The sequence below is a fragment of the Boleophthalmus pectinirostris genome, unplaced genomic scaffold (assembly GCF_026225935.1).
Source record: "Boleophthalmus pectinirostris isolate CB_2022bp ecotype Guang Dong unplaced genomic scaffold, ASM2622593v1 HiC_scaffold_2, whole genome shotgun sequence".
NCBI lineage: Eukaryota > Metazoa > Chordata > Actinopteri > Gobiiformes > Gobiidae > Boleophthalmus > Boleophthalmus pectinirostris.
The window spans coordinates 40,316,862-40,330,796 of record NW_026571152.1 but is presented as its reverse complement, the minus strand read 5'-3'; the positions used below and the strand labels follow the sequence as shown (position 1 = coordinate 40,330,796).

The 13,935-nt window shown below is 39.9% G+C and overlaps 1 protein-coding gene across 1 annotated transcript in view; it reads right to left on the bottom strand.

Moving 5' to 3' along the window:
• roraa (RAR-related orphan receptor A, paralog a) overlaps positions 1-13,935 on the bottom strand; it is a 504,086-nt gene that overhangs the window by 149,566 nt on the left and 340,585 nt on the right. Inside the window, exon 2 of the mRNA XM_055155291.1 lies at positions 8,318-8,347. Within this exon, the coding sequence (XP_055011266.1) occupies positions 8,318-8,347 (30 nt within the window). The remainder of the gene's footprint in view (positions 1-8,317; positions 8,348-13,935) is intronic.

The following is a 13,935-nucleotide window of genomic DNA, read 5'->3' as shown; positions in this document are numbered from 1 at the left end:
GGGTGGGCAGGAGAAGCGGCAGACTCGAGCCAAGGAGGAGGCGGGCTAATAATTAATACTATTAGAATTTCAGTGCGGCTGGAACTCGTCCATTCCGAGGCGAGGCGCGGTTTAGAAAAGACGGAAACGTGTGTGATTAGGTTCGTTTTTTCAGATCAAGAGTTTGTTTTCGTACCTCACAGTTTGGACAGTTTCCTTAAAAGCAGTCACCTTGTAAAAATAAATACGTAAATAATAAATAATAAATTCTCGTGTCCTCATGAGACTCGGCCTGTTCGTTTGTGTCCTCTGTAGTGGACACTGAGGCCGCGTCCACTCTAGTGCCTATTCGAGTCGGTTTCGTTGTGGATGCGGCGTTCGTTCACATTAATTTGATTTAAAACGGCTCGATCTGGTGACGGTTTTGTTCCTGATGTAGGTCCGTGAGCGGCGAAGTAATTCACCGTCAAAATGCAAAGAGGCAAGAATATTTGTCCATTCGTATATAAGTTTAACATGAATCATCTCCAACACGACAGAAACACAGACTCACCATCAGCAGAACATCCCTCTGTCACAGAAACAACACTCATATTCCACTGAGTCGTGTCCTTTAGTCCCACAGAAACTAGTTTATTACTAGTAATAGTAAAAGTAGTAGTAGTAGAAGTAATAGAAGTAGTTGTAGTAGTAGCAGTAATAGTAACAATAGTAATAGTAATAGTAGTAGTGGTAGTAGTAGTAGTACTAATAATAGTAGTAGAAAAATAGTTGCAGCAGTAGCTGCAGTAGTAGTAATAGTAATAGTAATATAAGTAGTAGTAGTAGTAGTAGTAGTCATATTAATAGTAATAGTAATAGTCGTAGTAGTAGTCGTAGTAGAAGTAGTAGTGGTAATAGTAATAGAAGTAGTTGCAGTAGTAGTAGTAATAGTTATAGTAATAGTAGTAGTAGTAGTTGTAGTAACATTAATAGTAATAGTAGTAGTAATAGTAATAGTAGTAGCAGAAGTAGTAGTAGAAGTAGTAATAGTAGTAGAAGTAGTTGTAGTAGTAGCAGTAGTAGTGGTAATATTAATAGCAATAGTAATAGTCGTAGTAGCAGTAGTAGTGGTGGTAATAGTAATAGTAATAGTAGTAGTAGTAGTAGTAGTAGTAGTAGTAGTAGTAGTAGTAGTAGTAGTAGTAGTAGTAGTAGTAGTAGTAGTAGTAGTAGTAGTAGTAGTAGTAGTAATAGTAGTAGTAGCAGTAGTAGTAGTAGTAGTAGTAGTAGTAGTAGTAGTAGTAGTAGTAGTAGTAGTAGTAGTAGTAGTAGTATAGTAGTAGTAGTAGTAGTAGTAGTAGTCGTAGTAGTAGTAGTAGTAGTAGTAGTAGTAATAGTAGTAGTAGTAGTAGTAGTAGTAGTAGTAATAGTAGTAGTAGTAGTAGTAGTAGTAGTAGTAGTAGTAGTAGTAGTAGTAGTAGTAGTAGTAGTAGTAGTAGTAGTAGTAGTAGTAGTAGTAGTAGTAGTAGTAGTAGTAGTAGTAGTAGTAGTAGTAGTAGTAGTAGTAGTAGTAGTAGTAGTAGTAGTAGTAGTAGTAAGTAGTAGTAGTAGTAGTAGTAGTAGTAGTAGTAGTAGTAGTAGTAGTAGTAGTAGTAGTAGTAGTAGTAGTAGTAGTAGTAGTAGTAGTAGTAGTAGTAGTAGTAGTAGTAGTAGTAGTAGTAGTAGTAGTAGTAGTAGTAGTAGTAGTAGTAGTAGTAGTAGTAGTAGTAGTAGTAGTAGTAGTAGTAGTAGTAGTAGTAGTAGTAGTAGTAGTAGTAGTAGTAGTAGTAGTAGTAGTAGTAGTAGTAGTAGTAGTAGTAGTAGTAGTAGTAGTAGTAGTAGTAGTAGTAGTAGTAGTAGTAGTAGTAGTAGTAGTAGTAGTAGTAGTAGTAGTAGTAGTAGTAGTAGTAGTAGTAGTAGTAGTAGTAGTAGTAGTAGTAGTAGTAGTAGTAGTAGTAGTAGTAGTAGTAGTAGTAGTAGTAGTAGTAGTAGTAGTAGTAGTAGTAGTAGTAGTAGTAGTAGTAGTAGTAGTAGTAGTAGTAGTAGTAGTAGTAGTAGTAGTAGTAGTAGTAGTAGTAGTAGTAGTAGTAATAGTAGTAGTAGTAGTAGTAGTAGTAGTAGTAACAGTAGTAGTACAGACGTTCTGATTCTGAGTGGGTTTCTCTCTGTCGCCCCCTGTGGCCGCTCTCTGCCTCTGCGCCTCCTCTCACACTCTTCACTCTCACACTCTTCACTCTCTTGACTCTGGAGCGTCGGAGCGTCTCCAGTCTTCGGAGGTTCCGCTTTGATTTCCGCACATGGACCAGATTTGAACATTTCCAGGGAAAATGAGCGGGGTTTGTGCCCAGGGCTTTGAACCGCACACTCTGTAACTGATGCTCTTTGATTCCGACTCCTGCCGGTGTGGAGGTGCTAAGAGCTGCGCTAATGAACCCCGGACACGTTCACACACTCTCTCCGACCTGAGCTCACACACCGGCGCTTAAACACACACGAGGAGAGAACGCAACACAACACAACAACACACACACGAGGTACACAACAAACAGATAAGGAGTTGATTTATGTAAATACTTAGACTTGGACAAACTTTACTGATCCACAAACGTAAACGATTTGGACACAGGAGCTCACACTTCACAATATAATATAATAACAAAAAAGAAAAATATACAAAAGGTCATAATGAATTCTTAAATAAGCAGCATAAACAGCAAGAGACGAGTCAAATAATGTATAATTATATAAATGTAACAGTAAAACAAAATATAGAAATAGTAATCTTAGTTTTATATAAAAGGTCGTAAGGAAAACGGAGCTTTACTTCCAAATTGCACTTTTTTTCTTTCATTTGAACAAGATCTACAATAAATCGTGTCCATGGGCTGATGGAGCGATGACTCCAGATTGGTCGATGAGCTCTTCCGATATTTTTGGTCAGATTTATAGGGATGATTTTGATCGCTTTCCTCAAGTGATGTCATTAGTTTTTAGTACAAACTCATCATCCACTTTCTTTTTTAGTACAGCAGGACAAAAACTGCTGTTCTGCAAAATCATCTTTGGATTACATATGTTATTTCTGCATATTTAGTTGACGAACAAACAAAATCAGCCATAAGTGGAGATTTAAGGCAGATAGATGATGTGCTAAAAAGTAGAAATATCGTCACGATATATCGGCAAATCGATACATTGGTCAGTCTCTAATTACGGCATCAGTGTGAATATGTTGGGTTTCTGAGCGAGGAAAAAAATAATCTTTGTTAAAAGTCACTGAATTCTCAATTCTGCAGATCTGAAAATGTTTGAATTTTCCATCTGAACTTCTGATTCTATTGAACAGAACTCACAGACAGACAACGACCTGCACTTTAATACAAAGAAAACTAAAGAAATCATAATTGATTTTAGGAAAAACATTCACCATCACAATGGCGTCTGCATCAACGGAGAGGAGGTAGAGAGTAGGGGTGTGTAAAAAAAATATCAAAATATATCGTATCGCTTAATGTGATGATACAGTATTGATATCGTGGGTGACTGTATTGATATATTGCCAATAGTATTTTTAGGTATATTTTACTAAATTATTTTTATTACAGAGCTACAGTTTTGTTGTTTGTTTAGAGGAAGGAAACTCGTTTATGCGGCACATTTGACATTTTCACTGTTTTGATGATTCAAATGTTTGTGTTTATGAACTTGTTTAATTGTGATCCCGTTATATTCATTGGACATAATGTATTCCACATGACCCAGTTGAATTTGAGCCACTTTTGTCTTGCCCTAGGATAGATATATTGTAGAAGCAGCTCTTGGGGTCAAAATAAGTCTGTTCTGTTCTGTCTGCAGTGGCAAGAAGTGGTTTAACAAAGACAAAGATTTAGCTATTATTGTTTATTGAAATATATCATCTCGAATCAAAAGCGCAATGTATCGAGATATGTATCGTATGATGGCCTGTGTATCGAGGTATGTATCGTATCGGCAAATTCTCAACGATACCCAGCCCTAGTAGAGAGGGTCTCCAACTTTAAGTTCCTGGGTGTGGAGATCAGTGAGGATCTGACCTGGAGCCGAAACACCAACACTCAGGGACTCAGTGCAATCATCAATTTATTTTATTTATTTTTTATTTTTTTATTGGTATGGATGTGAGGATGTGTCTGCATTTGTTCATTTTTACTACATTTTTACTACTATTTTTGCTACAGATTTGCTCTGTTGAAGTTTCGTTGTATTTCATACAATGACAATAAATAAATCTAAATATCAGCACCAGTGTTTGAGAAACGGTAAAAAACGAGAAGCCACCTCACGTCTGCATCAACTTCACACAACTTTATAGAAAAACATTATAATGTATTTATTTTACTCACATGAATTCAAAATGGTGCCAAAATTTCAATCCCTCAAGAGGAATCTGAAAAATTATATTCTGAAACTGGACAATATTATTATTATTATTTTCCCATAAAATGTTTCTTTTCGTCTGAATCTTTCGTGGACGACTGAGGGATGAACAGACGATGAACTGAACGCACTTCACACAAACCAAACCAACAAACCGCTGATCCAAAAACTATCCACAATTTGAAACAAAACACATTCAATCTTTATTTAAATACAATTACAATGAACAAACGAGGATCATCTGAGTTTCACAGGAGAAAAACACAACACACTTCCATTAATCTCCATTATAATTGTCATTTTTAACTGAACAAAAACGACAGAAAACCCCTCTCCTCAGTGTGTGTGTGTGTGTGTGTGTGTGTGTGTGTGTGTGTAGGGTCCTGGTGTGAGTGTGAGGAGGGTCCGGTCCGCCCCCTCCAGCCTCTCTCTGATCAGACCGACCAGAGCCCCACAGCCTCAGGCCTCTCTCATCCATGTCCCACACACAGACGCACAAACACAAACTCACACACACGTCTCACAGATCACGCTCTCGTACCCGTGTGTGTGTGTGTGTGTGTGTGTGTGTGTGTGTGTGTGTCCATCTATGCTGCACGAGGAGCGAGACCGGAGCCACTGTGTGTGTGTGTGTTATGGAAACTCTTGTGGCAACGAAGCTAGAGAAATAGTTTCATTTTTTTCAGCTTTAACATTCGAGAAAAGACTGAAATATGACCCGATTTACTCAAATGCACATAAAAAATTTGATTAGAGAAGTGAAGACCACAGGGTGAGAAGTGTTTTATGGGGACAGTGTATTTAAAAAACTAAAAAACAACAACAAAAAAAGCAAAAAACATTACCCATTTCACCACTGCACTGTTTAAGTATAGGAAATATTCTATAGTTTACTCAGTTTTTATCACTTTGTTCATTTAAAATCTCACGTTTTATATTCAGATCTTTACACAGACTCGCTCTTTGTCCGTTGAAAGACTTTAGAAATCCAAATATTTTGAGCGGGAGGGCATCAGGGCCACAGCTTGAGGGGACTGTGAGGCACAACCAAAATGTCCAAGAAAAAAACCAACAGTTGCCACGTTTACACGAGAGCTTTAAGTCCGAATAAAAATCATGAAATTCTGAATAAAAATGTATTCCGCTTTAAAAAGACCATGTGAGCACTTAATTCCGAATGAAAACTATTATTCAGAATTGAACTTAATTCCAAAGTAAGTGGGTGGTTTATTCCGATTTTTAAAGTCAAATTAATTTACTCCTCGATCATGTAAACGTTTATTCTTCTTAAAAATAATTCTCGTTGGGTCGCTCTTCCGACGCGATCCCGACAATCCGGTGTTCTGTCGAAATGAGCTCCCAGCAGTGCCGTCTATAGATTTACGGCCACCCCGTCAAAATAAACTACTTTATGTTTTTTTTTCCGTTTACAGTTGTATCGATCCAATAAACTCTGACCTTCCCAGTTTTACAACATTTCTTTGGATTACAGACATTTGCTTTGATTCTGTTTGCACACGGTGATCAGACTTTATACTTTGGTTATGTCCAATTTCATCTCATTTATATGAATCTGCGTAGGTAGTTCATTTCGACAGTCGTACTCTGCTCAAATAAGGCTCTAAACTAAAAGACTAAAGGGAGCACATATCGACAGGCCAATTTAACCATCGAATAATGTTCCCACTGTGCAATCACCATTATTCACTTATTTAGATAAATTTGGGCAGAGGAGCTCATTTCGACAAGCCAGTATCGTCTATCAAATAAGGCTCCCATAAGAGAAAAATATGACCGGAAACACTGAAATCTTTATATTTAACACTATCATAGGCAACAGTGTGGATTTACTATTATAATACAGTGATATTTTATTTATACATTGCCTTTTTAAACAAAATTACACATGGAAATAAAATAAAATACGATGTAAATTTAAAAAAATAACGATAAAATCAAATATTCAATCCAAACTATTCAATCATCTAATGTACGTATTCTGCCGCAAATCTAACACGCAAATGTCGATGTTTAAGTGGTCAAAACAGACAATAAAACCAAAAGACTTTTAAAATGTGACTTGTTATTCCACTTGGGAGCCTTGGGAGCTCAAATCGACAGTGCTTGGGAGTCGTGCGCATGTGTAGTAAAGCGAGGGAGCTCAAATCGACAGCTCCGCCAACGCGATTTAACGTGTTTTCCATGTAAACCTCAATTCTGAATTATTATTTCCACGTAAACGCTAAGCAGAATATTTTAAATCCGAAGTATTTCATTCAAAACTATTGATTCGGAATTAAAAAACATGAATTAAAAAACTTTGATTGTGACTTTTTACAGCTCTGTGTTCTGTCTCTTTCTTTCTTTCTGTTTCTTTTGTATTGTTTTCTGTGTCTCTAAGCAGAATATTTTAATTATTTCATTCAAAACAATTAATTCGGGATTAAAAAACATCATTTTCAAACTGCACTTAAACTGTAAATGAAGGAAAAACACGTCGCTTTGAATCTGGACTTTTACAGCTCCGTGTTTTGTCTCTTTCTTTCTTTAATTCTGTTTCTTTTGTTTTGTTTTCTGTGTCACCTGCCGAGGGACAACAGATGAAAATGAGAATCTTTACTCTAATCTGACATATTTACACTGGAATTAGAGATAAACTAGAAGAAGAAAAAACCTCTGTGACTCTTTTTCAGCTCCGTGTTTTGTCTTTTTGTAATGATTTTGTATTTCGTTTTGTTTTCTGCCGACGAACAACAAATAAAAAATGAGCATCTTTTCTATCATATTTACACTGGAATTACAACAAAAGTAGGTCCTCGCAGTGATTGTGTGTGTTATTTTCCGCTCTCAAAGCTGCTGTCACTTCCTCCAATAGTTGTAAATCTTCGAGCTCAAACCGCGCACACACACCACATCCTCTGTATCTGCAAACTGCACACAGCACACAGCGTCACCAGCACGACACGAACAACACACAACAGCACACAATGACAACACACAGCTCATCAGCCTGTGTGAACATGGCAAAAAAACACACAAAAAAGTCCCACCGAAACACCAAAAAAGCACCAGAGCATGTGAAAATAAAGGAAGGTAAACTGTAAAAGGTGTGTATTTTTATGTATGTATTTTTTATATCTGGCTTTGTTTGTGTTTTAGCTTATGATGTTATAGTATGTGTTTTATTATGTAATGTAAAATAAATACATATATATATTTTTTTAAAAAGTAAAAAAAAAATTTAAAAAAAAAAAAAAAAAAAGCCAAAAACATCAGACTATTATTTTTATGAAAAGCAATTGGGGAAAAAAATATTAATAAATTGAAGAAAAAAAATTTAAAAAATAAAATATCTAAAATAAATAAATAAAAATACAAAATAAAAGTAGAAATAAAATGAAAACACAAAATAAAAAAAATAAATAAAAAATAAAAATAAACAAAAATTAAATACAAGATAAAAGTAAAATTAAAAAAAGAAATTAAATAAAAATAAAATACAAAATAAAATAAAATAAAAGCAAAATTTAAAAAAAAATTATTAAAATAAAATACAAAGTAAAAATAAAAAAATAAAAATAAAATAAATACAAAATAAAATACAAACACAAAATAAAAGTAAAAATAGAAATAAAATAAAAATACAAAATAAAAGTAAAAGTAAAAATAGAAAAAAAAATTACAAATAAAATAAAATTAAATTGTAAAATTTAACAAATAAAAGATGAAAAAAAAAAAATGTAAGTGTATTTTAATGCGGTGTCTGTAATGCCTTGGCAGAGGTCTGTTCTCTTCCGTTATATCATTACATTTTGAATTCTATTTTCGTGTAAATGTGCGAGTCCATGAACAGCCCTGAAAGCCACGGCTCAGTGTCAGCGTGCAGAGTGAAAGTACTCACAAGTGTGCGTCTTCTTCGTTACTGAGATACCTGGAAAAAACAGAAGAGGAAAACCACATGAAAACGAATTCACAGTAAAATTCACCGCTGTATCCTGTGGACACTTAGAGTCATGTGCACTTTCACACTCTGTTCACTTTGCCCTGTTATTAATGTTTGTTTAATCTTTTGGCCTAATTTTCTTTTTTATTGTCGAGTCTGCAGCTGTAGTTGGCAGGTTGTTTTCTGAAAGTTGTTGTGCCGAGCGAGGCGTTTGTGCCCGCGGTGTGCCACGCTAACCACACGCTCTGCTCTGTCTGGCTCCTGTGCACCAGTCAGCCACATGTTTAAACAAAGTCGAAATTATGTAATACACAATGAAACGTCTAAAAAACAGCAAACGACAAAACAATGTATTTATCTATTACAAAAAACACTCTCCAAATCTCAAAAACGGGGTAATGACTAATCCAGCTCCAAATCCCCAAACACGAATAAACAGGAATTCTAACTCCTCAGACAAAATACTTCCAGATTGTGGGAAAAAAGACCTTAAAAAGATCTTAAAATGATTTCCCTTGTGGATCAGTTAAGTTTGTTTAAATTTAAGACCTGATGAGCGCTTTTAGAGAATGAAAACATGAAATTTTTATGGTTCTAAAAGTCACAAACTGAAAGTATAAAATGTTTATTGTATCAAAAGTAAAAGCTCGAGTCTCGTGTTGCTCTGCAGGTTTTGTTTCTCTGTTGAGGGTTTGGTTGATGCAGAGTCCAGACACTCGGGCACAGACTCATCCGGTGAGTCAGACCCACAAGGCCAGAGCTGCTCCTCTGCTCCTCGGGCCACAGGGTCACAGGGTCGTCTGGAGGGGGCGCTCTCCTTGGCAGAAAACTCTTGTGTTTATGGGCTGTGTACGGTTAGACCAAGAGTTGGCGACCTTAAATACTCAAAGAGCCATTTGGAGCATCTCCCACAGAAAAGAAAACACCCGGAACCACAAAACCCTGTTGACATCTAAGATGAGGAGAACACAAGAACGCGGAATGAGGGTAAAAACGACATATATTTTATTGGAAGTGTCTTTCGTTTAGACGGTGATGGAGTTTTTGAGGCTTAAAAATGCAAAAATCTGAAAACACTGTCTAGAGAGGAAAAGTTGTATACACTCCACCGTAGTGTTTCTGTCAACACTGCCCAAGACGCAAAACTCTGGTCAGATCTGCTCATGTCGTGTATGTGTTTACATCCCACCACCGAGCGTCACCACCGAGCGTCACCACCGAGCGTCACCACCGAGCGTCACCACCGAGCCGCCTGGTGTGGATACACAATCCAGTTCCACACACATTTGTGTCAGCGGGACTCAAGACCGGGACCAGACCGGGACTTAGACCAGGACCGAGACCAGGACCGAGACCGAGACCAAGACCAGACCAGGGTTGAGACGAGAACTGAGACCGGCTTCGTCCAGTTTTAGTCCAGTTTTAGTCCAGTTTTAGCCCAGTTTTAGCCCAGTTTTAGCCCAGTTTTAGTCCAGTTTTAGTCCAGTTTCAGTCAAGCATCGCAGTTTAAGTCACAGAAATGGGAAACGTCCGTTATCCATTTTTTTCCATTTTTCATTTTAACACAAAATCAAAAACTGAAAAAACTAAGTCTTATCTGTTCAGACAGACAGACAGACAATTTATTGTTATTTTTGGTTTTATATTGAAAAACAAATGACACATGGATTTAACCAGACCGTCATCATATAAACGTAGACTTAATGAAACAGAAGTGAAGAGTAACCCCTGATTGTGTCTGTGCAGCAGCAGCCTCCTGCCAGGAGGCAGGAGCAGGAGGACGATGATGAGCAGGAGCAGGAGGAGCAGGAGGAGGAGCAGGAGCAGGAGGAGCAGGAGGAAGCAGGAGAAGCAGGAGCAGGAGGAGCAGGAGGAGAAGCAGGAGGAGCAGGAGGAGGTGTAGTCGTGTCTGGCCTCAGATCTCCGTGTGTCTTTGTTTAAGCCGGAGCCGCGCGCTCACAGCGACAGGTTAACTCGAGCTCTTATCTGCAGGGGGCACACATCCTGTAAACAGACAGAGCGGGGCCCAGACTGACAGGGCAGTAATGGAGTCTCGCCCGCCGCTCGCTGACACTCTATGATTATCATAGATGGGCACCGGCGGGCAGCCCTGTGAGACGCGCCGCGCTCCCGGCTTGTTGCGCCGTGACATTCAAAGTTACAGTCTCCTTCAGATAATGGAGCTGTCCTCTCCGAGCGCTAATGGGAGCGATCCATTTAACCTGTGCCAGAAACACACAGACCAGGAAGTACCTAATGTGAGGCGTCTCCCGGGGGGGACGTGGCGCTCCCCCCGGCTGCTCCCTTCCCGCCGCTTGATTCATTGACTGGCGCTCCTCACTTATCCTCATTCACTGTTCAGTCTGTGGAGACGGCGCTCCACACGGCATCCTCACGCCGCGCCTCACAAGGACACAAGCAGAGCACCGGAGCGCACCGCTGCTGGGCCCCGTGACAAACAACCAGACCACTGCAGAGAGAGGGGCCCCCGCCGACGAGAGGAGGGGGCCCCGCCGACGAGAGGAGGGGGCCCCGCCGACGAGAGGAGGGGGCCCGGTGGAGGAGAGGAGGAGGAGGAGGGGGAGAGGGCGAACGATGAGGAGAACGCCCGGGGTTTCGTTTAGTTTATTATGAAGAATAACGTGTGTTTGGACCTGTTGCTACAAATCGAACAGCAACAGACACAAGAGAGTCAAAAGGACTAAAACAGGACTAAAACAGGACCAAACCAGGTCTAAACCAGGACTAAAACAGGACTAAACTAGGACTAAAACAGGACTAAACCAGGACTGAAAACCAGGACTAAAACAGGTCTAAAACAGGACTAAAAGAGGACCAAAACAGGATTGAAACAGGACTGAACTAGGACTAAACCAGGTCTAAACCAGGACTAAAACAGGACTAAACTAGGACTAAAACAGGACTAAAACAGGACTAAAACAGGACTGAACCAGGACTAAACCAGGTCTAAACCAGGACTAAAACAGGACTAAACTAGGACTAAAACAGGACTAAAACAGGTCTAAACCAGGACTAAAACAGGTCTAAACCAGGTCTAAATTAGGACTGAACCAGGACTAAAACAGGACTGAACTGGTCTCAAACACAATCGAAAACTGAAAAAAAAAAAAAAAAAGAATAGTTTTTTCTGTTTTTTTATTTTGATTTTGGAGACAAATAATGAAGAAAATTGTTGTTTTTTGATTTTCTTATTTTTGGTTTTATATTGAAAAACGAATGAACCAATGACACATGCATTTATGTTCTCCTAAAACCGATACATATCTGATCTTTTAACATGTGACTTCAGTCCGAATGATCAGGTCACATTCATCCCACCTACACGTCAGGCTCCGAGTCTCGTCAATGGAGGGAAAGCGAGGAACCGGGCGGTTTTTGAAATGATTGCCAGAGAAATGGTCAATGGCGGCTTATAGTCTGGACGACTTATAGAGCTCCGGGAGCTGACGTCATACCGGCTCGTCACGCACTAGGTGTCGCCATTTTGGCAGTAATCGACAGATCGTCTGACTCGCGCCGTACGACTCCAGCGCAGTAACAGACTGTTCTCCAGACGCAGCCGCGATTCATTACCGAATTATTTTGCCAACAATGGCCAATACCGAGAATGTAACACACGAAGATCAGAGCAAGAACCAATGTGTGAAAGTCCAGAGTGAGTCTAAACTGGGGGTGTGTATGTCTGTTCAGGACCTGCACGCACACAGAGGTCCCGGTGTTCCCCGTGATCATGTACCAACCAGCATTTGTTATTTTAGGCTTTAATTAACCCAATAATTTTATGGCAATAGTCAATAGCCTGTTCAATTGATTCAACTTTAAAAATGTCCTGCTTTTGCCTCGTGTGAGAAATACAGTCGGACTAGATCCAAACCAGAGTCCTGAACCAACGGGAGCAGCTCGGGTTCAGTGGAGCTGGAGCGGGCAGTGGTGTTAGGAGCCTCGGCCTGAGAAGAACTTTCCCTGGGAAGAACGGAGAGCGCGGAGGACTCACGCATCTGTCTGGATGCTGCATCACCTCGGAACCAGCCGCCGTTCTTGAGCGCGGAGGACCAGAGCGGCTCGTCCGGACCTGTAGTCCACAGCGCATTCTCGCTTTTCCCGCGTGAACCATTCAGACCCAGACCATCAAGCACCGGTCTTGCTCGCTCCCGTCTGGAACCAGCACATGGAGGACGGGCCTCTGGACCATCTGACCAACGCGCCGCTGACTGTTCCTCTTCATCGCTGTTGCTGCTGCTGTTTCCCTCAGATCTTCTGCTCCGGGCTGATGCGGTGAGTTTGTACAAAGTTCTACATGCTGCTGTTTTATGAGTTCATGATGACACTTGAGATGAGGACGGCCCGTGGTCTTAACAGGGAACATCCGTGTTGATAATTGGAGGTATCACTGTTCTACCAGGAAACACAGGCTCGTCAATCGGACCAATTTTGGGTCGTTTGCCGGTGTACTGCAGATCTGGGACGTCTTCTTCAGCGGAAATATTTTTTAAAAGCACCCCGGTGGCATTATACGGGTCGGTAATGTTTAATCGATTTAATTCTTTGATATAAACCTCAATGTCTTGTGAATTAAAGTGAGACGAGTGCTCCGATGGCTTGAAAGCTTCGGCGGTGGCACTATCCATTTTTACTGCCCAAATGGCGACCCGTCCACCATGAGTCACGTGAGGTCCAGAGCTCTATATTACATTTTTCAGACTGACATCCACCACAGGGCACTCCAGTCTTCTGTGTCAGTTTTCTACGTATGACTCGTGCAGATAAAGCCGCTGTCCTGCTGCAAGTAGTGAAATATTCAGCCGAAAACGGTAATCGAGCAGCAGAAAGAAAGTTTGGAATGAATGACAAACTTTACTTACTTACTTACGTTACTATAACTTGCCTTTCAAGATAAAATGTTGGTTCTTGGTCCCCGATTTTCTAAAATAAATTTCTCCCAAAAAGTGCGACATATATGTTTTTTCTTCTTCGTTACGCATTTTTTGGCTGGCGCGGCGTACACTCCGGAGCGAGTTATAGTCCGGAAAACACGGTAACTGGAAATGTGGACAACCTCGCAGATTTCACCAAAAAATCCGAATTGAGGATTAAGCCCTGCAGTCTGAACGAAGCCTCCGAGTGTCCTGAAAAGCTCTATATAAATAAAAAGTCTGATTATTTATTAAAGAGCGGAGTAACTTTAGTACATGGAGGCTTCTATTTCTGCTTCTCCGTCTTTAAAGCGGCACACAGCACCGTCCTCCTGCTCTGACACACTTTGTCTTATGAGCCGCTTTCGTCACTAAACTATACATGCATCCATTCAATGATTAAAAAGTCCAATGATTCTCTCAGATGCCCCGAACATACTAAAAGACTAATCCACAGAGAGGCCGACTCTCCTGAGAGGTGAGGAGAGAGATGACTTCTGTCTCCCGGCGCTGTTATTTCTGCTCATTTATAATTGGTTTTAACTAAAAGCACTCCACAGGTTACTCCAATGCATCGCTATGGAATTGTCTGCAAATAGAAGATTTACATCCAAATGAGTTTTAGAGGACACCACAGACCTC